This window comes from Phyllobates terribilis, unplaced genomic scaffold (assembly GCF_046119375.1).
Source record: "Phyllobates terribilis strain yellow unplaced genomic scaffold, ASM4611937v1 Scaffold_4__5_contigs__length_816908805, whole genome shotgun sequence".
NCBI lineage: Eukaryota > Metazoa > Chordata > Amphibia > Anura > Dendrobatidae > Phyllobates > Phyllobates terribilis.
In genome coordinates, this window is record NW_027362764.1 from 216,702,687 (window position 1) to 216,729,680 (window position 26,994).

Genomic DNA, 26,994 nt, shown 5'->3' on the forward strand with positions numbered 1-26,994 from the left:
GATGACACTGGCAAGTGGGGAACCCTACAGGAGAAAAGCTTACAAGTCCAGGAAGTGTACTGTCCAGCGAGAAAGGTGACCTTGGTATGAGATAGCACCCTGCTGTGGGTACTGAAGCGTACTGTCCAGCGAGAAAGGGACCTTGGGAAAGGCATCGCCCCGCTGTGGGTACTGAAACAGGGCGCACGTATCTATGAGCAGCCCCTGGGACTTATATAAGCAAGGACACAGGGGATCAGGGCATAGCGACACAAGTGGACCTGTATGACTCTACCCCTAAAGAAAATGCAGGCATTTAAGATCTCTCCTCATTACTGTGCCATACCTGTTGCCAGAAACAAAGGTCAGAATGTAACTCTGAGAATGAAGCCTGTGTACTGTGAGGCAAGTGATGAAAAATGCATAACCTGTTACTCTATGTTCATCTATTTGGCTGTGCCTAAAAAGAGCACAGTTTATAACAGCTGGTTTGGCTTCTTGAACTGAGTGGGTTAAATAGGACAGTTCAGCATCCAGCGCATTAACAGGGACTGTGGAGATCTCAGATCTCGAAGCATTGTTGCACATGCAACCCCACAGTACACTATTATCTGTAGCGGGCCGGGGTGTCAAAGAAGCGAATGTAAGCTAATTACAACAAAAAGTTGTTAACATTTTTTTTTATCAATAGATTGATGACTCTGGGACATTTCGGTTGGTTGAGATTTCTGGAAATCTGGATTATAAATCACAAGTACAAACCTTAATGAAGTGTACCATTTGTTATGGTAAGTTATGAGAATAAATGTGTTAGAAAGTAAAAGTGAGATTAATGTGAATGAAAACTGTAAAAATAGTGAAATACAAACAATAGAAATCATGAAAAAGATGTATAGAAGTCATAGATACAAATATAATAGTTTGATTATAAATATTTAAGAACAATTAATTAACTTTCTTGTAGCAGGTGTTATATAGGATTTGAACTCCTGACCCCTAGCCAAGCCACAGGCTACACTATATATACAGGTGCATCTCACTAAATTAGAATATCATCAAAAAGTTAATTTATTTCAGTTCTAGAGTCATTACAAACAGAGTGATCTATTTCAAGTGTTTATTTCTGGTAATGTTGATGATTATGGCTTACAGCCAATGAAAACACAAAAGTCATTATCTCAGTAAATTAGAATAATTAACAAAAAACATCTGCAAAGGCTTTCTATGCATTTAAAAAGGTCCCTTAGTCTGTTTCAGTAGGCTCCATAATCATGGGGAAGACTGCTGACTAGACAGATGTCCGCATGATTGACACATTCCATAAGGAGGGTAAGCCACAAAAGGTCATTGCTAAAGAAGCTGGCTGCTCACAGATTGCTGTATCCAAGCATATTAATGGAAAGTTGAAGAAGGTAAAAGTGTGGCAGAAAAAGATGCACAAGCAACTGGGATAATTGCAGCCTTGAAAGGATTGTTAAGAAAAGGCCATTCAAAAATTTGGGGGAAATTCACAAGGAGTGGACTGCTGCTGGAGTCATTGCTTCAAGAGCCACCACACACAGACGTATCCAGGACATGGGCTACAAGTGTCACATTCCTTGTGTCAAGCCACTTATGATCAATAGACAACGCCAGAAACGTCTTACCTGGGCCAAGGAGAAAAAGACCTGGACTGTTGCTCAGTGGTCCAAGGTGTTGTTTTCAGATGAAAGTAAATTTTGCATTTCATTTGGAAATCAAGGTCCCAGAGTTCTGGGGGAAGAGTGGAGAGGCCACAATCCAAGCTGCTTGAGGTCTAGAGTGAAGTTTCCACAATCAGTGATGGTTTGGGGAGCCATGTCATCTGCTGGTGTAGGTTCACTGTGTTTTATCAAGACCAAAGTCAGTGCAGACGTCTACCAGGAAATTTTAGAGCACTTCATGCTTCCCTCTGCTGACAAGCTTTTTGGAGATGGAAATGTCATTCTCCAGCACGACTTGGCACCCGTCCACACTGCCAAAAGTACCAATACCTGGTTTAAAAACAACAGTATCACTGTGCTTGATTGGCCAGCAAACTCGCGAGACCTTAACCCCATAGTGAATCTATGGGGTATTGGCGAGAGGAAGATGAGAGACACCAGACCAAACAATGCAGATGAGCTGAAGGCTGCTATCAAAGCAACCTGGGCTTCAATAACACCTCAGCAGTGCCACAGGCTGATCGCCTCCATGCCACGCCGCATTGATGCAGTAATTGATGCAAAATGAGCCCCAACCAAGTATTGAGTGCATTTACTGAACATACATTTCAGTAGACCAACATTTCGGATTTTAAAATCAATTTTCAAGCTGGTGTTATAAAGTATTCTAATTTATTGAGATAATGACTTTTGTGTTTTCATTGGCTGTAAGCCATAATCATCAACATTAACAGAAATAAAGACTTGAAATAGATCACTCTGTTTGTAATGACTCTATATAATATATGAGTTTCATTTTTTGTGTTAAAGAACTGAAATAAATTAACTTTTTGATGATATTCTAATTTGTGAGAAGCACCTGTATCTACAAGGGATAATAGAAAAAGAGGACTAACAGTGTGTATTAAAGGCATCATAAAAATGAGAAGAAGACTAAGCTCTCATTGAGTCTCTTTGGGAGACATAGTTTTTAATGTTATCCCTCCATTTTATTTCTATTTTGGATAATTTTCTCATAATGTCATCTCCCATATGCCTACATGCACATAATCAATCCCTCAGGTTTGAAAACTCAAAGAATTAGTGATGTGATGCAAGTTAAAATGACGAGGAATACTTTTCAACTTATCAATTGTAGACATGTTCTGGAAAGTCATGGATCTTGCCGCCCGGATGTTCAGAAAATCCATCTTCTTTCTTCTAGTGTATATAAATGTTAGATTATCTATATAAAGCCATACCTTATTGGAGAAACTAAAAGGAATTAATGGCTAGCGTTTTGCCTCGTTTCAGGTTCCAAATACATGCTTGTACATGAAGCCTTAGAGAGGATTATAATTGGTTCATCAATAGTTAATGCTGTGACAAGCCTTTATTATGCTCATCTCTAACAGGCAAGGATGCACAGAGTAGTGAAAGCTCCACCCAACAAGCTTAAAGGACCCTGCTTGCCAGGCCCTTTATATAGTCCTTAAAAAGGAGGGCACACAGGATGTAATAGTGGCTGCAGAGCAGAATAAAATGTTTTGGGTTCTTTTGCTTTGTTTTTTTATTTCACCTCTCTGTTGCTGAGATATTGACAATGAAAGTATTTGGCACCTATTGAGTTAATTTTTGCTAAGTCCATGTGGGTGTTATCATTTTTAACTGTGGGAGTTTTCTTCTTCTCCCTGTATGACACTGACCAAACAGGCAGTCAAAAACACATAAAAAGAACACTCCCCCACAGGGTGAGAAGAACACACACCCCAATAGCTTAAAACAGGTTTCTCCATAAGCGTTATGTAAGACAGACAGCCTTATCTTTTGGTCTAACCTCCTGCATGATTAGAAAGTGTTGGAGTACAGCACAGATGACTAATACTTTTCAGACTGAGTCCTTGTGGGGGAGGGGAACCACAACTCAGTTTAGCTGTGTCACATTACAAACCCTTATATCAGTTCTCCTCTTCTCATATCACTGCCACCTCTGCTGTCCTGGCTTTCCCCCAACACTGCCTGTTTGGAGGTGTGTCAGAGTTAAAATTATGTCTGTTGTGCTCAACTTTTCTCACTCTGCAGTGCGATCAGAGCTGTGTCTTATTACATTTCCTAAGACAGACTACTTTTTCTTGAGATGTAATGATGGACAGATCTGATCTCACTGTAGAGTGCATGCAAGTTGCTTGATCACATCAGGCATAATTATGATTATGTTTCGCACACTGAGAAACCTGTCCTAAGCTATTGTGGGGGCATGTTCTTCTTTCCTTTCAGTGTTGTTGCCTGCTTACAATTAGGCAACATCATACAGGTGGAAAATTAAACCACCCCAGTGTAAACTATCTGATAACACTACTTAGACTTAAAAAAAAATTAACTCATTAACTAAATATTTTAATTGCTAATATCTCTTCAGAGGTAATATTTTAAAAAAAAGTTTTATTCCACTCTGCAGTCACCACTATTACATCATGTGTCCAGTTCAATATGAAACATTTTGTGAAAGGTCCTCTTTAAGCCCCTCCATAAACTTTGGATAGCTGTCCATCTTTTGGCTGATCATTCGGCCGGCAAATATCTCGCTCGGCTCTGCTATAAACAGGTGTGCTCACTTTTTTGAGTGTTCCTGCGTCATCTATGAGAGACGCTGCCAGATATCAGTAGAAGCGGAGGACGATATCACGTTGAATGGGCTCCGCTGTGGTAAATGAGAAGCCTTTTGTGTTCCAAACTAGTTCTTTATTGTCCCAATGTTTTTGAGCGCCGCAACGGTGCTTTGTTCAAGGTAAAGAAATTAATATGAATAGCCAGATATCAGACATGCTGGTTCCTTATATACATCAACATCATTTGTACAATTCTGTTGGCAGAACCTGTTGATATTAGTGGCTTCAACCAACCTCAGTCTAATGTATATGGGGGCCTTTAGTCACAGTCACAATGAGCCCAGAAAGTCTGCTGAAATGACAACATGCAACAACGTAGATTACTCTCTAACTAAAATATCTTCTGTTAAAAAGGTCAGAAAGCTTCAACATAATGTTTAAAAAGTAACTAATTGTACATTTATAAAAATGTTGACATATCATAGAAACATACAAATTTTGATTGTTGGGGTTGGATTGCTGAAATGAAACAACCATCAATCACTAAGACAAAGGGATAAAAACATTTAGCTGAGCACTGCTCTCTTTGAGACTATAGACTGATTTGTAGACATTTTCTCAAGTCCATCTTCTGTCTCTGAGGAGAGCACTGCTTAGTTAGGCATTTCTGCCCCTCTGTTGTAGCAAACAATGAGGGTCTTAGCACCCCGATCTCCTTTAACACTTCTGAATGGATTTCAATCATGTGTACTGAAATAACTATTTATATACCCTACAAATATCTGAGATATACTAGGAGAAGACAAAAATCCTTTAAAATTCATACATGTCTCAACAGCATGTCTTTTTTATTTCATACTAAATTGTTATGTATTTTGCTTTGCCTCTGCATTTAGATACATGTAAACCAGATGTATTCTGTGCAGAAAGTAATTCTGCACTGAAAAAGGCACCTATGGATGTAGGTTTTCTCCTGGATAGTTCTTATCATATGAAATATGATGAATATGAAGCATCAAGAAACTTCATCAGTACAGTGATTGATGGACTTGATATTTCAAATACTGGTGCTCGAGTGGCCGTGGTCAGTAGTGCGCCCCCTGGCTTAAGTCCAAACTATGAAGGGAAACCATACCTTGAGTTTGATTTCTCAACATATAGTGATACAAAGTCTATGAAGCGACACCTCCAGGAAAACACCCATCACCTGCGAAATACACCTGTCTTTGGGGTTTCTTTAAAATGGATGCTCGAAAACATCATGGCTAAAACATCGGACCTAAGGAAAAATAAGGCTATTATCATGATATTATCTGGAGAGACAAGCGAGTGGGATAAAGAAACTCTGAAGGCAACTTCTTTAGAAGCAAAGTGTCAAGGTTTTGCTCTGTTTGTCGTTTATATTGGTAAAACATATAATTATACTGAACTGATGGAACTTCCGAGCTCTCCCACAGAAAATCATCTGCTTCAGCTCGGTCAAGTTCACAAACCAAATTTTGGTTATGCTACCAGATTTACCCGAGCATTTCTGAATTCTGTTAAATGTAAGTACTTAAAACATAGTACTTGTGGGAAGAGGCAATTACCAAAATTTGTTGTTGTGAGATATTGGTGGGCAATGATTTGCATTTATCAACTGATTCTTTCTGGCCAAAAAGTTTTAGACAACTATGATTCTGAATTAATATTTTATTATTGATTATAAAGTTTAAGCTATACTCTCTTATCTCTATGCTCCTCCTAGTGAGGATGGAGAACAGCTGCAAAAAATGTGGAATATCAGTGCATTACATAGACAGACTAATAATTTCTATGGGTCTAAGGGGTCATTGTAGTGAGAGAAACTATGTTCGGCTTATCGTTAGGGGACTTTTCCAACAAGCATGCAAACAGCATCTTTTTTATGCACAAAAGAAAAGCTCCATACATGGAACTTCAGAAGTTCGATGGAAGAATCACTATGATATTATGTTCTTTGGTGGTCTAAGTTTGGTTCAATAGAAATAGGTGAGGTTTGGCTATTGTGGCCCTAAAAACTGGCGACTTTATGAAATAAACTAAACAGAAGGACAGATGCAAGGGAAAATTTTTCCTTTGCACTTTTTAATTAAGGTGGCTACTTTGAAGAACCTAGAATATAAGACATATTTTCAGTTGTTTCACACTTTTTTGTTAAGTATATAATTCCACATGTGTTAATTCATAGTTTTGATGCCTTCAGTGTGAATGTACAATTTGCATAGTCAAGAAAATAGAGAAAAATCTTTAAATGATAAGGTGTGTCCAAACTTTTGGTCTGTACTGTATATGTGACACCTTAGCTTTTTGGCTCGTTTTAAAAAATATTAAAAGATGTCAATGCTAAGCTTATTTTCAGCTTTAAAATGGTGTTCTCATGTTTAAAAGTTATCCCCTATATATAGAATAGAAGATAACTTTCCGGCCACTCTAGGACCAACCACCATGGCCCTCACCGATCCCCAAGAAACGGAGCTATGAAGTCATTAATGAGCACTACTGGTCCATTCATTCTGAAAGGGGACTTGACAACTGACATCTAGTTTAATAGCCGCCATGGACCAAGCCGCATGGGAGACTAGTTGGACTGCGCCCATCCTGTTCTCCTGTGCCCTGGCATGAGAGGTCTATCCCTATACATGCACTAAGGGAGAGACTAATCTCCCGTGAAGCTCGTTTTACTGGTTAAAATTAAACAGCCAACATCTTATACTTTCTGACTGTTGATCGGGTAGCTTGTCTCAGCTGTCAGATTCCCTTTAATGGGAGTTCCAGAGATTGACAAGCACAGTGCTCAGCTGATCTTTGGCCCCGCTATAAAATGGCAGGTGTGGCTCTTCAGAGTCCTGATACTTGGAATTGTTGAGTGTCCCACTGCAGTTGCCCCCACCAATCAGACAGTTATCCCCTATCCAATAGATAGAGGATAACTATTAAACTTGAAAACATCCTTTTAATATCTACTTCATTGTATACAATTCTTGCAAGCATACATTTTGCTTTTTTTACAGTGTCAATAAACAAATATCCTCCGCCAGAGCTGAAATCAAGCTGTTCCAATGGAAATGGTATCAGAAATAAAAGACTAACGTGAGTATTATAAAATCTAGCTAATGAACATGAAATTGAAGATATGATTTGTAGCAAAGCCAGGTAGGGTAGGGTTGAATCCTAGCACTGCAGGTCTTGATTAGATACACCTGACTAGCTTTGAAAAAGAACCAGGTAATGGGTTCACCTGGTGTCAATCTGCTCAATATTGAGCAGAGCGGGGTGTGCTGAAGATGGTGAGTGAGAAGCCAAAATGTGAGCTGGAAGAGAAACAAGCCAAGGTCTCTTTCTGAATGCCGTACTCGGTCCCCAGCCACCACTGTTTCTCCCAGTGTCATCTCCGCCTTCCACAAGCACGCGTCCCACAACATAATAAATAACATGCATAAACATGTCCAATCCACATTAAAAAACAGCCATAGAGTGTCTGGGAACCTTCCCCCACACTTTTCTTAGCCAGTGCTGCTTCTCGGTAGGGTTGGACGGACCCACCAAAAAACCGGAGACTCCTCCGGTGGGCCCTGGCTTCTCCTTCAGGAGAGTTCATAGTGCCGAGGTGAGGCCATGATGATGATAGAGGCCACCATCTGCTTAGTTTTCTGTTACTTGGAATGCAAGCGCAAGTATGTAGCCAGCCACACACCCACAGGCTACAATACTAAACTGCCAGATTTCTGGGCAGCTGCTTGCACTTGAAATCTTTTAGGCTCGTGGAGGTGGAAGCTTTTCACAACCTCATGCCTCGTGTCCATACTCGGTCCCCAGCCGTCACTATTTCTCCCGGTGTGGTCTCCGCCTTCTACAAGCACGGATCCCTGAACATTACTGCTGGTACTTTTCTGGGGAAATTTGCTTGTCTCCTACCAGCCTGGAATATTTCCAGTAAACTATGGTATGTCGCCATGGTATTAGCACTGCCCCCCAGTAACAGTAGCGAAGCCATCCCAAATTTCCTTCTCAGGAATTTTATTTGGTAGACTGAGTGACTGCCCAAATACATTATTTTCTCACAAAGGAGCTGAAGATAGAGTGGCAGTAGGTGCAAGTTTCTCCAGTCTGTTAAATATTAGAGGGTGAACGGCAGCAAATTGGATCAGTGGTTAACACTGAAGCCTTGCAGCGCTGGGATCCTGGGTTCAAATCCCAGAAAGGACAACATCTGCAAGGACTTTGTATGTTCTCCCCATGTTTGCGTGGGTTTCCACCTCAGTAAAAAAGCAGCCATATAGTGTCCGGGAACCTTCCCACACATTTTTCTTAGCCAGGACTGCTTCTCGGCAGGGTTGGACGGTCCCACCAGAGAATCCTCTGGTGTGACCTGGCTTCTACATCAGGAGATTTCATGATAGCGCTAACTTTGCAACAGCTATGGGGCTCTTGAGCGGGGGAGAAAGGTGAGCCCTCAGAATCAAATCCTCTGGTGGGCACAATGTTTTTCAATCTGAAACAGCTTCTCAGTGTGAGTTGTATTTCACCACAGCCATATTCTTTAGCTCGGTGAAAGGACAGGCATAGAGGGAAACCGTATCTACTACGGCTGTCATTTCTCCGTCATCAGGTTCCGCCCATTGTCACACACGACCATGTCTGGCTGAATGTTCAGCAGTGAGAGCCAGAGATCAAGCTGCTGTGTTACAGCTTTCAACAACTCTGCAGCGCTGGGCGGTTTGTCACCTAAGCATTAAGAATGTTAGCTTCAGCACAGCCTGTTGCCGCTTGGCCAAGGCAGTGCTGCAGTGCTTTCAGCTTGTGACTGATGTGGTAATTTCGGAGATGGAGGAGGTGCAGGAGCTGAACAATGTGATTACATTGAGGTTACATTGGGTCTGTTTTATAGTAAAGAAAGATCCTACTGTTTGGGGGTTTTTTTACGTTATTTTTTAAGGCAAATGCATTCACCGGGAAATGTCACTTCAACATTTTACAACCTTATCTGGCAATGTGGTGTGTGACACATCATCAGACACATCCTGTTTCATTGATGATGGAGGGACTCTGAAAGACACATAGAGCAGGGCCACAGTAACGAGTACGACATGTTCCCATTAGAAAAGAGAGAGTCTGCTATACAGTTATAGGGTATGCAGTGAGTCCAACGGCTGACCAAATTTAGGAAAAACCCCAGTAAGAACTTAAAGACACATAGAGCAGGGCCACAGTAACGACAAATTCCCATTGGAAAGGAGGGAGTCTCCCATAGTGTTGGCCTATGCAGTGAATGCAGGGGCTGACAAAAATTGGGAGGCACTTCAATGCCCCTTGGAAGAGACGTGGAGGAGGGCCTCATAAAAAAATGTTCCCATTAGAAAGGAGCAGGCCTCCTATACTTGTAATGCCCATGCACTAAGTGTATGGGCTGACAAACATTTACCCCTGGGGGGTATACATGAAAATACCGTATACATTTTTTTTTTACGGGCATCATAAACACCCTTTAAAAAAATGATGTGGGTGTTGCATCACGAACCACGGTCACCCTGGTGATATGGTGGTGGAGGATGAGGAGAAGGAGGAGGACAAGAGCAAATAGCCAAAATCAGGAAGCGTATACCCATGTGTGGGTATGAAAAGGTGCATGGGAATACACCTCCCAAGAAAAGACACTGGATTTGTGTTTATGTTACGCTGCTATCATTTGGTGGTGTTGAGAAGTCTGGCCCAATCCAGCCCTTGTTCATTTTAATAAGAGTCAGCCTGTCAGCATTTTCAGTTGACAGGCGGATGCGCTTATCAGTTATAATTCCACCAGCGGCACTAAAAACCTGCTCTGATAAAACGCTAGTGGCAGGGCAGCCCAGGACCTACAAGGAATAGAGAGCCAGTTCATTCCATGTATCCCGCTTCTATACCCAATAATTATAAGGCACAGAGGAATCACGGAGGACGTTGGTACGGTCGGTAAGGTACACCCTCAGCATCTTCCCAAACTTTGCACTCCTTGTGAGAGTACCCCGCGCCTCAGGGCCTGTGCGATGGGAGGGGCTGAGAAAACTCTCCCAGAACTTTGACAGTGTTCCCCTGCCTCTGCTGGATTGAAGTTGTGTCTCTCTCACCTGTACTCCTTGGTTGTCCAACGAAGTGTGCCCTCTGCCGCTAGCGTTTTCATATGGGAATTTTTTTAATAGTTCCACAACAAGGGTCTTCTGGTACAGCCACATTTTTATAGACCTGTCCGCCTCAGGAATAAGAGATATAAAGTTCTCCTTGTAGCATGGGTCTAGAAGTGTCACCAACCAGTAATGACTGTCACCCAAAATTTTGAGAATGCGAGGGTCATGGGAAAGGCAGCGAAACTTAAACTCAGCCATGCGTGCCAGACTACTAACAGGCAAGACTTCCATGTCCTCTCCAAGAGGATGACTGACAATGCTCTCCGCTTCATCCTCCTCCTCCTCCTACTCCTCCTCCTACTCCTCCTCTCTGTCCTCTGGCTATCCACGCTGAACAGACGATATGACAGCTGTGCAGGTAGTACCGTCTATAGTTCATGAAACTAGCTCCTGTCCTTCCTCCTCCTCCTCTTCCTCATTGTCACCCAATCCACGTTGGGATGAGATGAGGCTGGGCTGTGTGTAATCAGCCTGTATGGTTCCTTGCTCCATCTCATAATGCTCCGCCTGCAATGCATCCTCATTGACAGAGAAGCGGGATGGTGACGCTAATTATGACGTGATCGCCGCTCACCATTTTGGTGGAGTCCTCAAAGTTTTGGAGGATGGTACATATGTCTGACATCCATATCCACTCCTGAGGTCTAATGAGTGGAGTCTGAACTGAATACCAACGGCCTTGTTGATGCTCGTACTCAACAACTGCCCTCTTCTTCTCACAAATCCTTCCCAACATCTGCAGTGTAGAGTTCCAATGCGTGGGGACATCACACACCAGTCTGTGAGCCAGAAGCTGCAAACGCTGCTGAAACATGGCAAGGGCAGCGGAAGCTGTAGCTGACTTTCTAAAATGGTCACACAGGCGGCGTACTTTAACAAGCGGATCAGGAAGCTCTGGGTGGGATTTGAGAAACCGCTGAACCACGAGGTTAAGCACATGGGCCAGGGATAGTACGTGTGTGAGCTCGCCTCGCCTTAGAGCCGCCACCAGGTTTCAGCCATTGTCACACACGACCATGCCTGGCTGTAGGCTCAGCGGTGTGAGCCACAGATCTGCCTGGTCTTTCAGAGCTGTCCAAAACTCTTTAGCATCATGCGGCTTGTCACCTAAGCATATTAGCTTCCGCACAGCCTGTTGCCACTTGGTCGAGGCAGTGCTGCAGTGCTTCCAGCTTGTGACTGATGTAGTCATTTCGGAGATGGAGGCTGAAGAGGAGGAGGAGGAGGCTGAGGAGGATGAGGTGCAGGAGCTGTAGACCGTGGGGGCAACGCTGATTGACCTAGGGTCCGCAATCCTTGGCGTCGGGAGGACGTGTTCCGTCCCAAAGACCGACTGGGTCCCGGCTTCTACTATGTTAACCCAGTGTGCTGTCAGCGAGATGTATCAACCCTGCCACAAGCACTTGTCCACGTGTCCATGGTTAGGTGGACTTTCCCGGTAACTGCGTTGTTGAGGGCATGGCTAATGTTTTCAGACATGTGCTTGTGTAATACGGGGATGGCACACCGGGAGAAATAGTGGTGGCTGGGGACCGAGTACCGAGGGACGGCCGCGGCCATCAGGTTGCGGAATGCTTCTTTCTCCACGAGCCTAAAAGGCAACATTTCGAGCGCAAGCAGTCGTGAAATGTGAGAATTTAGTAGTGTGGCCTGTGGGGCATTGGCTGCATATTTGCACTTGCGTTCTAAGGACTGGAGTATGGACAACTGAACGCTGCGCTGGGACAAGGACATGGATGTGCTTCCTGATGCTGCTACTTGAGAGTGTGCAACGAAAGGTGCGGGGCATGAGGCATCTTCGCATGCACCATGGACAGGGGATTGGCTTGCATGCAACAGCGGAATAAGCAATGGTGCCACCCGCAGACACTGTTCCTGGACCCTGGGATTCGGCCCACAAAGTCGGGTGCTTTTCTGCAATATGCCTGATCATGCTGGTGGTGGTCAGGCTGGTCGTTTCGCCACCCCTGCTGATGCTGGCCTGGCAGGTGGTACAAATGGCCTTTTTGGGGTTATCGGCAGAGTCTTTAAAAAACAACCAGACTCGGGAAGACCTAATAGTTGTTCTGGCAACTTCCTTTGTGTTGGTGTTACGGGGAACGGTTGCCTGCCTTCTGTCTGCGGCCACTACACTGCTTCTTCCTGCCTGTTGGGGTGCTTTGCCTCCCTCCCCCTGTGTGCTGCTGTCCTCGCTCTACATGTCCTCCTGCCAGGTTGGGTCAGTTACTATATCATCTACCACCTCGTCTTCTACTTCCGCACCCTGGTCCTCCTCCTGACTTTATGGCAATTGTGTTTCATCATCGTCCACCTCTTGTGACACTTTCCCACCGTCACCTTCGTGTGACCGTGGCTGCTCAAATATTTGGACATCGCTACACGCGATCTCCTCTTGCCCCGCTTGAAGTCGACCAGGCGAGAGGCCCGAATCTATAAATGGAAAAGTGAACAGCTCTTCAGAGTGTCCAAGTGTGGGATCAATTGTCTCCCGGCACTCGGCATGGTGGGAGGAAGAAGGATCAGTGTGAGGAATATGCGGTCCAGACTCACTGCAACTGAGACTTGACCGTGTAGAAGACAGGGTGGCGGTCGTGGTGGTGGCTAAGTGACTGGAAGCATTATCCACTGTCCAACCAACAACCTTTTGACACTGCTCTGTGTTCAATAGGGGTGTGCTGTGGTCCCCTAAGAATTGGGACAGGAAGGTCGGGCAAGAAGATGTGGGTGTTTGTTGTGGCACAATTTCAGCTTGCCCACGGCCTTATCCTCGGCCTTTGCATGCACCATCACTATCACGTCCAGTTCCCCATCCCTTGCCACGTGCCTTGCCCATTTTAAATGGAGGACAGTATCTTCCTCGCGCACTACAAATGACTGAGCTTGGAGCGAACTAATATATGATCCGTGTTACGGAGAAAACAGAGTTTTAAATACCTGGCCTGTAGGTGACTAGTTTGAACAGCAAACTGGTGTGAATTGCTTCACTGACACACTAAAGGAAATTTTTAATGGAGGCCAGAAATGGCAGTTTTTTCTGACAACGTATATGTGATCTGTGTAACAGAGAAAACAGAGTTTTAAATACCTGGCCCGTAGGTAAGTAGTTTCAACAGCAAACTGGTGTGAATTGCTTCACTGATACACTGAAGCAAATTTTTAATGGAGGCCAGAAATGGCAGTAATTTCTGACAACGTATATGTGATCCGTGTGACGGAGAAAACAGAGTTTTAAATACCTGGCCTGTAGGTAACTAGTTTGAACAGCAAACCGGTGTCAAAAATGTCGCTGACACAGTGAAAAAAATTGGAATGGAGGCCAAAAATGGCAGTATTTTCTGACAACGTATATGTGATCCGTGTAACTGAGAAAACACAGTTTTAAATAGCTGGATTTCTAGTGCTGTAATATGGAAAGGACCTGGCTGTATTCTGCAGTGCCAACAAGCAAATGGTGCAGAAAAACGGTGTTCTCTGGATTGCTTTTTAAGCAAATAATGAGGATTAAGATCCAAAAATAAGTAGTGAATGGAGTATATACTACCGCGCTTGCAGACGTCAAAAATAAGTGTCTGAAAGAATCTAGAACACCAGAGTAAACATATGTCAGGAGTAATGCAGATAATGCCGTAATAGACCTACCTCCAGTAGTGTCAATAATAAAATGGAAAAAAAAAAATCCCTGCACCTGCAATCCCCTATTGTGCTGCTATAGGGATCACAGAGACAACTGATAAAATCATCCAATTAGACACTACATATGGACCAATGCAGAGGATAGCACAATGGTTAAAGTACCTGTGTAGTTTGCTTTGTCCTCCTATATTGTGCTGGGTCCTGGGTCCTGGCATTATACGGGGACTCCATTCACTACATTTATTCCCACAAGCAGGTGATCACACGAAACCTGCTCTACTACCAGCAGCTGCATTTCTTCTAGCAATAGTAGTATAGCGCGAGTGGGTGATGATTTTTAATTATCCAAAAAAGTATTCCTGGCCCCTAAGACCTGGGCCTCTGTATAGAAATATCTAACAGCAGCAGAAGGCAGAATTGGAATGGAGTCTCTTGTGCTATATGCAGTCTGCTATATACCCTGCCTTCCTGATATCTCAGCAGATGGATTAGTTAGTCCTCAAAAGGACGGTTTGTTAAGATGGATATGTGTAATGTATGGTTTTTCTCCCTACACTACCAAATACACAAGCAAATCTCTCCCTGATGCAGCAGCAGCTCTCCCTACTCTGCCTGATTCCGGAGTGACTGGGACGAGCATGGCGGCGCCAGGTCTGATATAGACCTGATGGCGCTGTGTGGCCATCCAATCACTGTAATGCCACAACCACCATGGTTATGGCATTACAGTGAGTGGCAGGCAATCCCTGCATGTTGATTGGCACTCTAAAGAGCGCCAAACATGCAGAGAGGGGACCCAAGCTCCCGCCGAGCAACCCCGGAAATACTCGGGGAGTGCTGAGCATCTCAAGCAGTGATATGCTCGGGCGAGCACCGAGCAGTAGCGAGCATGCTCGCTCATCACTAATTTTTAACAGTACTTATTTAAACCTTTATTTTGTATGCCATGGTTTGTTTAAATACTCTGGGATCTTTTCTAATTCAGCACATTTTCCCTTCTGTAGGTAATTTACACTGTGCTCTGCTGTTCTTTAGGAGCAATATGAAGCGGTAGATAGCATTTCAGGCAGCATAAATCCAAGTCACCATCGTCTAGTCTGAGTTTAGGGCTATCTCAGCTCACGCAGGTACTGCTAGGGACTGCAGGGTCAGGATCTCTAGTCTGTACAGGAACCGGCAGGGTCAGTTGTAGTTTTTAGTGTGTTTCCTATTATCCCGAGTGAGTTTTATGAAAGCAATAAAACTGCACACGTTTGGACCAAACTGCATTGCCTGTGTGAATGCTAACTAATGCTTACCTGAGAGCGTGAATCCCTGTAATTGGTGGTAGATGTGACGCGCCCCCTGGGCCGTGGGGTACCCGGTGCCGGGCCGGTGGATGCTGGGGAATGTCACAGTGGCGGTGACCCGGTCCGTGACCCAGGGCGGTCGATAAAAGGGGTTATGTATAGGGGATTTATAGAGTTTTTATAGAGTTCGTGACGCCACCTGTGGAATGCGGCTCCTCTGAAGCTGATGTTACTGCAGCAGGGATTGTGTGGCTCTCCACAGGAAGAGCTAGCTCCAGGGCAGTGTGGATATGTTGCAGGTTGTGCTGGGCGTTGTAGTGCAGGGGTTGATGGCGCAGCAAGAAACACAGACAAGGAAGTGCAGTCTCAGGGTCTTTACTCAGTTATTGCAGTCCAGATTACAGGCGCCAAAGTAATTTCCCTCGTCGTGCTGTGCTTACTCAGTGAGGGGTTCAGTCCACCCCCAGATAGCTCCGGAGTACTTAGCAGGACCCCCTTCTGTGTCTTCTCCCTGGCCTTTTCCCTGCACCTCACACCTAGTATCTCCAATCCGGTACCCGCGGGCCTTGGCGGGTGACGTCTGTTCCGTCCACTGGGTCCTATATGGCTACCTTCTCAGTGAGACTGGCGTGGACTTGTGGCTACAGGACATAAAGTACTGCAGCCTCCGGTTTCTAGCTGAGACTTCCAATCTTCTACTAGTTGAGGGACCGGTTCCTCTTAGATGGCCTGACCCCTCCACCACCGGGCAGATGCGGGCGTACAGGTGGCCTTCTGCACGGCCCGTACCCCTAGGGTCCTTTCTTCTGTTCCTGGAGCCTCTCTGCTCCCTCTCCTCTCTTCTCTCCTTCCTCTCAGACTTGGGCCTCACTGGCTAGGCCCGCCTCTGGAGCAGAGCACCTGCAGAGTCTCTGCTCCTTCACTTCTCCTCCTCAGACTAGCCTTGGCTGAACTCTCTCCTCCTTCTAAGATTGCTTACCATTTTATATCTTCCTCTCATGTGCTCCTCTAAGCTACTTTCTCCACCCACACCAACTACATGGTTCCCCCCTCTCTGGGTTCCCCCCACTCCAGCCAGGAAAGGGGCTCAGCAAGTACATGGGAGGCATCTTGCCCCTCCTGCTGGCTTGGAGTGGTGTGTGTTGGATGCAGGTGTTAGGGTCCTGAACTGTACTCCTTCCTTACCTGAGAGTGAGATGCCTCATCTCTGGCTGAGATGCAACACCTCTGTGGCAACCGAACCCTCAGGGGCGCCACAGATGCGAAAAATGTAAAGATTAAATGTCCTAGATAAATGCAGCTACAGCATTGTAAACACAGTCTGAAATCATGGAAGAGGAGCTGTCGTGCCAGAAGGTGATATTGCTGCGATATTATGGCATCGCTGGTGCAACTCGGGAGACAACTGAAAGCTGGGAGCTGTCTCTTCAGTGGAGTTGTGTGAAGGAGAATTGAATTGGGGCCCGAAATGCCATGGGGCGAGGTTCACCTTGGTACAGAGAGATGGCAGAACTGACCAAGTTCCAGAACCATTGGCGGCGCAACTCCTACTTTGCCTACTATGCTGTTCCTCATCCTGGTGAGGGGCCTCATGCATGCCAGGTGACTTTGAAGAGTGTCCAAGTGATAGGACTCCTGGACTCAGGGAGTTTGGTGATCCTGCTAAGGGCCACACTTCTGCATGTGTTAGTCCCTGACAAGGGGATGGGGGTAAGTTGTATCCATGGAGATGCCAAGAATTATCCCATGGCTCATGTTGACATAAGCACAGGCTATGGTTCCAATACCACCAAGTGGGAGTGGTCAAGGACTTGTTGCATGCTATTGTTATCGGTTGAGATTAAAGATGAGTGAACATGTTTGGAAAACATTTGTTTTTTTTAAATTCGGCATGTTGCTCATTCGGATTCCTGTTTGGATTCCCGAGCCCTTTGCACAAAAATCGGCAAAAGTCGGCCCAAATATGAACATCCCTGGTTTCCAATGCTATCATCTGTGTGACAGGGCGGGAAACAGGGGCTTTGATCGACGGCTACCGCTGGTCACAGAGATGCGGGATCACTCTGTCAGATGTCAGCGTGATCCCGCAGCTGTGACAGTGACCCGGGGTAAAAAGCTTACCGCGGATGACAGGCGCCAGCTGAGAAGACTACTACCTCCATCACAGTAAACAACGAGAGCAAGCACCGATGATGGGAGGAGCAATAAAATTAATAAATAATTATTTCAATAAAAATAATAAGCACATTATACTCACCTACACCTAATCGCCGATGTTCTTGTCCCCTGTAAAAAAAGAAACATGAAAAAATATATATACTCACCTTAATGCCTAATTCCTGATTCCCATGTCGCATCTAATAAAGAAAAAATAATAAACCACCATACACCTATTCACTGTAAACCAAGTATTCCCAAGTGTCCCACGGCAATCTCATGAATAGGACAGCCACATTGTGGCTAATTGGTGAATTTCCTTTTTCTTTCCTGGCTAGAGAAGAGGATATCGTGAACGGAGCATAGACCATTGTCAGTGCATGTGTAGCAGACCTGTGTGTGAGACTCTGTGTCTGCAGAGCAGTATGAAACTTGTGCAAGAGTTAGGTGTGAAATGTGCTGGGAGCAGAGCCTGTGTGCTTGATGTGAAGGCAGCGGAGCCAGTGTGCATAATGTGTAGGCAGTGAGTGTCTTTGTAATATGTTTATAGCAGAGCTCTGTGTGTAATCTGTAGATAGCACAGCCCTGTGTGAAGTGTGTAAATGGTGTTTCCCACGAGCCGGGAGCGAATAATCATTTTCTGCAATCTCCAGACATGCAGTCAATTTAAGCCCTGTAGGCGCCGGGGACTTGGCAGATGCTGCTCAGCCCTCAGGTTTAGGAAGAGGAGGAGGATATTTAGCAAAGCCAGGTAAGCTAGGGTTAAATCCTAGCACTGCAGGTCTTGATTAGATGCTCCTGACTAGCTTTGACTAAAAAACAGGAAATGGGTTCACCTTATGTCAGTCTGCTGGATGTTGAGTCGAGTGTGTTGAAGCTGGTATGCAGCCAGCCAAAATGTGAGCTGTAGCTGGGAGAGAGGCAAGCTTGGGTCTCGCTCTAAATGGAGATTGAACAGGTCACCCAGGAAGGCTGAGCAGTCTGTACCTCTTCTGTGTAAAGTTTGATCTAGGAGAAAGGACTGTAATCTCTTCGGGTGAGCCAGCTTTGACATATATGTGCTTGCTGAATACACTGTTTATTTTCTGTTATACTTTTGTGCCAGAAGAGGCTGTTTTTATTTTGAATCACTTGGAGTTTTATGAAAGCAATTAAACTGCAAGTTTGGACCAAACCGTATTGCATATGTGAACGCTACCTAGTGCCTACTTGAGAGCATGAATCCCTAAAGATTTTATATTTGTGATTGTTTGTTTCCCATTCAAATAGCCCAAAAGTTGTAACATCACATGCTACTTTTTATTAAAATTTAGGTTTCATTAGTCTCGTGTATAAGGTTATATATAAGTATATTCATAGATAGATAGATAGAGAATAAATAATCAAATGTTCATTTCATTCACCATTTTACCTATTTATATGCAGTATTTCTAACTTATGAAGGTACATACAGTAGGTAATACTATTTAATGACTTGTTTTCTTTTTATGACCTCATAATTTAGAGTGACGAAAAATAAGATGAAAATCAAGTCACTTTCTTTGAAGAAGTCAAATGGGAACCCCATAAGTAATTGATTTTAGAAAGACTTATTTTAAGAAAATGAGTGAGTATTTAAAAATGACGCACAAGGGTGAAATAAAACATTAAGAGTGAATGTCTACATGACGCTATTAAAAATGGCCACTTCTCTGCCTGTCGGCATCCTGATTGCCTGATGCATCTAAAGACAGTTTGGGCTGGCAGCTTAGCTGAGCTGCTAGCTCAAACGCATCACTCTCAAATGCTGCTAACAAGGGCAGCTTTGTGAATGCAGTATCAAAGAATCACGGGGGCTCTGAAGATGCAGCTATAGAGGCAGTTTCAAAGCAGCAGTTGCAAGCTGTAAATCATATAGTTTGCAAGTGTGAGCTCATTGCCTAAGAAATCGGCTCCTGCAGAGGTGTCTGGTAACATTTAACATTGGCAATGAGCGATAAACTGCAGAATTAAAAATCCCTCCATTTCTAAGAACAGAGATGTTGTTTAATAAGAAGAAAATTGCAAAGTTGTCTTTACAAGCACTTTGCAATTTTAATCATTTACGAACATGAGACAACCCCTTTAAATATGTTAATGGTTTAAATTAGGTTTATGGGGTGTAATGAACTTACCTGTCCCCCGCGGCAGTGTCAGTGGTGTTGCTGCCACTAAGGCTATGTGCCCACGATGCAGAAATGCTGCATATTTTTTATTCTTCTCCCTGGCAGGAAAAATGCGTTTTTCCCACCAGGTAGAAGCATTTGTCAAGCATTTTTGCATGCATTTCTTCATGCGGGTTATCAAGCGCTTTTCCAAGCGATTTTAGCATCACTTGGAAAAATGCTTGACAACTTGGTCACACTATATAAATCCATGCAACCGGCAGGGATTTCTATAGTGTGACCAAGTAATAGTTAAAAAAAAAAAGAATAAGAATGGTGAAAAATAAAAAATAAAGATTATACTTACCTTCCGAGGGCCCCCGGTCTCTTTCTCCGCTCCGTCCGGTCTCCCCGGTGTCTTGCGGTGGTGTGAAGGACCTGCGATGACGTCATTGAGTCATGTGACAGGTCACGCGACCGCCGACGTCAGCGGTCGCATGACCTGTCACATGACTCAGTGACATCATGTCAGGTCCTCACACCACCGCGAGCCGCCGAACACAGCGGACGCATCGCTCAGGAGGCTGGGGACCATCGGAAGGTGAATATAATCTTTATTTTTTATTTTAAATTCTTTTTTTTACAGATACTATGGTACCCAGGTCTGGATGAGAGTCTCCTCTTCTCCAGACCTGGGTACCATCCGCACATTGAACAGATGCATATGCAGATGCAGTGATGCGGATGTCACATGGTCCAATGCAAGTCAATGGCGGTGATTACGCTGTGTGTCCGCAAAATTAATGGACATGCTGCGTATTGTTCCGCAATGATAATCCACAGCACATGCGGATTATCATTGGGGACCATGGGGCACGTATTACCAAGCGTTTTTTAAGCGTTTTCGCTGCGGAAATTCCACGGCAGAATCGCTTGAAAAACTAATAGTGGGCACGCAGCCTAACAGTTTTTCCATTTGCTATGTTACCTTGGCAAAAGGGGGATGAAAAACAAAAGTGCATAAATGAAAAATTTCCACGTGAGTGAGTATGGGTTATAAATGTCTGTGATAAACCTATATGTTTGGTAAGACAAAAATAAAATTACAGTGGCGATGAACTCTGTGAAACTTTAAAATAAAGAGTTTACTTACTCTTGCTGGTATAGGGAACACTGAAAATGTTTAAAATGTTCTGTATTCCTTGGAAATTTATAGCAAATAAACTAAAAACAAATTTGTTACTATTTTTATTTAAAAATGGGATTTCATTTACAGGTAACAGAAGACAAGGCTGAATAACAAGGATTGTTACCTGACAACACTCTGCAATGACTCTGACTTCAAGGAGGTCTACTCCACATCCAGTGTGACTACCATGAGACTGTAAAATGCTTTGTAATTCCTAAATTCCAAAATGTTCTTTAATGGTCCAAATGTAACATATTGATATTGAAGAACGGTTCAGTAATGCATGAATGCAATTGTACATGAGTGCGTTAGAAAAAATTGCCTCTCGCAGATTTAATTCTTCACATCAGTTTTTCATTTCAATTGCTATAATTTGTTTTCAGCAAAAGTGAACCATTGATTCCATTCAATTAGATTTTGTTTTGGGAGAAAATGTTTTCAGTTTTTGTCCATCTTAGCAATATACATCATTTAAATAAATAGGAGACTTTTGTATATATTACCTTTCTCTCTGTTGTCTTGTCCAATCTAATGTGCTAATTACTAAAGTCACTGGTTCGTTAATGCAAAAGATGAACTACACTTTAATTTTTAAAAGCAATAAATTGTAAAATTAATTTCCTAAGCAAAAAAAACTTTAAATAGTGACTAAACTTTGTTAATTAATTATCATCTAGGTATTAAAAATTATATATTTTTGTAATATACTTACCAACCTCATTTTGATTCCTTCTTTCCAAAATAGTATGCTGCAGTTCTGTTCTAGTTCAGTAACTACTCATCAAAGATCAGTACAATAAATTCAAACAGTCAATAGTATAAAAGTTTACACTAGCTCAGAGTATGCTCTTGGCTCTACACAATGTATCTGGTATTACTCACACATGGACTCATATTACTATCAAATGAGACACACTGGAATCCTGTGATAACTCTACCAAAGGAAATAACTTCTTTCCAAAACACATAGGACATTTTTTGTTTTCTCCTGGCCTCCATAGTTTGCAGTGACATCATTGAGGCCGCCTTAACATTTGTTTTTGAAAGATGCCACCCACCGTTGTGTGTTCTCACTGCTAGATCTCACCACAAATCCACCCTCTATCACTTCCAGATTCCTTTGTCACAACTGATGGATCTATCATCCTCTCTTTCGCGGTATGTGCGCAAGTGTACAGGTCAATCTAACAGTATATCATGAAGCATTATTTACTTGTATCCATAGATTTTTTCTTGGAATATCACCACTAAAGTAGTGATATAAAGGGGTGGATTACCTGATACATTGCGTAGAGCATGGGGCACACTTTATACTAATGGAGCAAAATTAAGTATCTTACAAAAATTCATAATTTCCAAGGCCAAGAGGATAATTAAATTAAAAAAAAGCGTAGTTACTCTTTGAAATTATTTAACATTCATTGAAATTTGTTGGGCAACCGATGGAAAAACTGACATCTCTCCATTTTTCACAAAGATAACAAAGCATTAGATTTTAGTCCTTTATCATCTGCAACAGATGTAATACCCATTCAGACATCAGTTGCATATAATGTGATGAAAGGTTTCTAAGTAGTTGTAAAATTAGCTGTTACATACTTGTGTCTAGCCCATTGTACTACAAAATATGATAAAGGGACTTTATTAGACATAGGATAATTGAGGTAATACAGATACATGACCCAAAGTTTCATTAGCCAACAATTACTACATTTTCTGCAGTATGATTATTATAGAATACATTTAAAAAAAATCCAATTGTGATCTATTCTCTATTAAAATCCAGCATCAGTTCTAAACAACACCAAATTTTAGCAAAAAAAGACAGTTTGAATGCAAATTAACATATTTCAGTGAAGATGTAGCAAAGTTTAATTTGCCCCAGAATTAATAACTCTTTATGTGAAGAAATATTAGGACCAGGACAATTTGTATAAAATGAACAAAATTACAAACTTAGCACTGTTACATCTGTACATGCTGTTTGTTCAGTAAACTGTGTTGAATTTATGTATAAACACTTGATGTTAAGTTGTGTGATCTTTGCTTCAGAAACACAGCCAGTAAAAACAGATATTGGTTTATGTTTACAGAATTTGCACTAGACTTTCTGGGTAAATCTTATATTTGCTGCAATTGTTAGGTTTATGTGCTTTAAGCATTTTATTTTGTTAACATTCGAGTTACTAATCTATTAAAATGTAAGAATGAAATATTCCCATTGTTAATTATTGAAAAAAATTTTTTTTAATTATCAGAGCTTATTTCTTGATAAACTAATTGAAGTGACAGACACATTGTAGTGGCAAATAACTATTTTCAGAGGAGGAGTAATAGTTTATGGTATTTATTGGATCAGATTTTCACCCATATATAAAAGCATTAAAATAGGTAACTTTTCCAGCATAAATTGATATCTAAACAAGTGATAGTTAAAGGGATACTCTCATTGCTTTAGATGGTTAGACAGCATGAAAATAAGCAAGTTTGCAATTGACTTGCTTTTTCTACCTGCTGTAATTCTCCTGCAGTGAGACCTGTTATCTTACAAAGTACACAGCTTGTTTTCAAGGAGCTTGGCCACCAGACATTGGTCAAGTGTGCATAGTAGTAGTAGGAAAGGAGTTAAGTCCGAGGATCCCAGCCACCTTTCTATAGTTCATTGATTTTTTTATATCATTTAGCTGCTCATTTCTCTTCCCCTCCCTCTCAGCTCCTAATAGGGCTATTTTCACTCCTACATAATCACAGTCACTCAGCCCCAAGCATCAGCAACTTCATGAACATCACTACTCTCACTTTCCTTAGCTGTGTGCTTGTTCAAATGCACTGCTGTCTCTATGTGTAAATTTAGTAATAACAATGCAGACTTAGAACAAGCATTGACAGATCATTAATTTGCTGTAACAAGACGAAGTTCCAAACCTAAACTGTCACTCAAATACTGACTTCCCCCATGCAGGAAGTAAGGAGACTGCACAGCTGTGAGTTGTTCAAGAGACAACATGAGAATTCCCATTTTAAGATGACTTTATAACAGTGAGAGTCAGAACTCTGAAAAAAACTGTGATAGTCATAATACAGTTAGTGTTGAGCCACCCCCGTAGTGTTCGAGTTCGGTTCGGTTCGTCGAACACCCGTGTGTTCGCCGAACTGTTCGTCGAACTGTTCGTCGAACACCTTCGAACACCGTTAAAACCAATGGCAGGCAAACAAAAACACATAGAAACACATAGAAAACACCTTCAAAGGTGTCCAAAAGCTGACAAACTGCTCAGAAGACACAACTAACACATGGAAAAGTGACAAGTACATATAGTCATGCGAAAATAAAAGAGGTGGAGGAGTAAAACGAGGGGGAGACACAGATATAGGCATGTCATGCCCTTCTAAAATCCAAAAAGTGAGAAGCCGACACGGCCAGTCCGCTCCTGCCCGTGCCACCTCCGTGTCGCCGAATTTGTGCCAGAGCCGCGGTGAACCCTGATGGCCAGCCCCCCTCTCCCAATACTGGTGCCTGTCCGCTGGTGGGTCGAGCGAGCCCCCCTGTGGTGGAGGCAGCTCTAAGCTTTTTAATTTAAATTGTCTCTCTAATTTGAATGAATACACTTTAAATCCATTTACAAGGATCTATTGGAGGGCAAGTCTCATGCCAGCAGCCGCGTAATTCCAGCTCCAGTAGCGTCCACTAAAGCTGCTGCAGTTAAAAAGCTTTTATAAGGATCGAGCTCGGGTGTCCATCGCAAGGCATCCTACTGCCAGTCCCAGCCCCTATGCCTTGGGGTGCCTCCTGATGCTCTTCACTGAGTATCCCATGGTCCCGAAGCATTTCCTTTGAAAAAAATAAGTGTCTAAACTACAGGTGGTGTAGCTTGCTTAACAGCCGGGATAATCCGCTGACTAGCAGACACTGCTACTAGGCACAAAGTATTTCCTGGGCTAGATGCAGTTAAAAATTTGTAATTAGATACTCTCGTTGGATGCTGAGAAAGCATTCCATAGAGTCTCCTGGCACGCCATATATGATTCTCTTAAAAAGCTTGGGGTAGGGGTCTAGGGGACCCTTTTATAGCCAAAATCACAGCCCTGTATCGCAATACGTCACCTAGGCTGAAGATAAATGGAACTGTAGCACCCTGAGGGCTCGGTTGCTACAGACGTATTGCACCTCACCCAGAGGTGTGATATCTCACTCTCAGGTAAGGATGGAGTGTGGACCAGGACCCGACACCTGCATGCATTACACCACATTGCCGTGGGGCAGGGCGACCAATATGCCCCTGAGATGGGCACGACAGTCCCTGTCCCTGGCTGGAGTGGGGGGAGGGAACACTGAGGAAGGGGAACCCTGTAGTGCAGGAGCAGGGAGGAAGCAGTTCCTGGGTGCATTGAGAAGGGAGTATAAAAGGTGGGCACCATCTTAGTTCAGTGCAGAGAAGTCTGAGCAGAAGTGGCAGGGAGCAGGGGCTCTGCATGAGCTCTGCTCCGGAGGCGGGCCTAGTAACAGAGGCCCAGGCCTGGAAGAGGGAGAAGGAAGGAAGAGGAGCGGAGAAGGCTCCAGGAACGAGGAATGAAGGGATCCCAGGGGTGCGGACGGGCGAGTCGCCACCGCACGCCCGAATCCACCTGCGTGGAGGGGTCAGGCCAAAGGGGGAGACCGGTCCCCGAACTAGTGGAGGCAGGAAACGACCCTCAGCTAGAAACCGGAGGCTCTGACATTTTATGTGGCGCAGCCCCTCGCTACACCCGCTAGGAAGGCACCACATAGGGTCAGGGAAACTGGCGCCAAGTTTACCAAGAGGAGGCCCGAGGCAGCCGGACAGAAGTGTTGGTAAGAAAGGCCAGACAAAGGACACACAAAGGGGGTCCTGTGAAGTGCTCCAAAGTTATCTGGGAGTTGTCTGAGCCCCTCACCTGGTGAGCACAGTACGACGTGGGCAGCCGTTACCTGCAGACGTGGTCTGGATAATAAGAACTGTGAGTAAAGGCCCTGGACTGCATCACTGACTCCGTGTCGTTACTGCTGCTGCCCTGCACCATCACCCCCATCCTCCGCATACACTGCCCTGAGGCTATACTCCTCCCGTGGGGAGTTATGCTACGCTCTGCTGCACCCACAACACCAGCCTCAGCGGTCTGCCCTGTAGCGGCGGTTCACTCTGACCGCAATCCACGGGTGGCGTAGTCGGACATTTAAACATCAAAACCACATAAATAGTTCCGCCACTGGTTTGACCGCCCTCAGCCACGGAACCGGGTCGCCGCCACGAAGACTACAACCACCAGCATCCACCAAAAAGGGTCCGGCTCCGGGTGTCCCAAGGCCCAGGGGGTGCATCAGAACATTTTCATCACCTTTCACAATCACCAATGGGACAAGGCAGGGATGTCCTCTGTCCCCTCTCTTATACATCCTAGTGACGGAGCACCTGCTCTCATCAATTCGCCATAACCCCAATATTAGGTGGATTGAGGTGGGAGGCACCGAGTACAAGTGCTCTCTATTTGCTGATGATGTCCTAGTATATATCACTCAATCACATATATCCATCCATGCTGTTATGGCTGAAATAGATCACTTTGTTACATGGTAAAATTTTAAAATCAATGCAGCGAAGTCTGAGGCCCTCGATGTCTCCCTCCCCAAATCCATATAGGATTCCATCCAGTCCAACTTTCCCTTTGCCTGGCCCTCACAGGGTATCAAATACTTAGGAATTCCTATTCATAGAGACCTCTCCCATCTATGTTATCTTAATTTTGGGCCCTTTATTGAACAATTCCATACAGACCACGGTTGGCAAGTTAGAACTGTAAGATTCACTACGTGAACCGCTGGTGTTTTGTGGAAAAGCACATGTACACCGCGTTCCAAATTATTAGGCAAAAAGTGTTTAGGAGTGATAAGGGAAGAATTTGTTTGTTTGTCAGTTAAACTCATTGATGGTGATGTGTGTCAGGGCTCTTTATATCACTGTAAGCAATTGCAGACACCTGTGCTAATTAGTTTGGCAGGTGTGTCCAATGAAAGGCAAGACTACTTAAGAAGGCTCTCTCACATTATTAAGCAGCCTACATTTTCTGCCAAAATGGGAAAGAAAAAGGATGTGTCGGCTGCTGAGAAGCAACAAATTGTGGAGTGTTTAGGTCAAGGCATGACTACAATCAACAT

At 43.7% G+C, this 26,994-nt stretch overlaps 1 protein-coding gene across 1 annotated transcript in view; it reads left to right on the plus strand.

Moving 5' to 3' along the window:
- Nucleotides 1-24,180, plus strand: part of LOC141265247 (collagen alpha-6(VI) chain-like) — a 394,142-nt gene extending 369,962 nt beyond the window's left edge. The window contains exons 37-41 of the mRNA XM_073678075.1: nt 671-767; nt 5,146-5,796; nt 7,282-7,360; nt 19,015-19,116; nt 20,910-24,180. Coding sequence (XP_073534176.1) covers nt 671-767; nt 5,146-5,796; nt 7,282-7,360; nt 19,015-19,087 — 900 coding nt within the window. The 3' untranslated portion in view covers nt 19,088-19,116; nt 20,910-24,180. The remainder of the gene's footprint in view (nt 1-670; nt 768-5,145; nt 5,797-7,281; nt 7,361-19,014; nt 19,117-20,909) is intronic.
- The last annotated feature ends 2,814 nt before the right edge of the window (nt 24,181-26,994 follow it).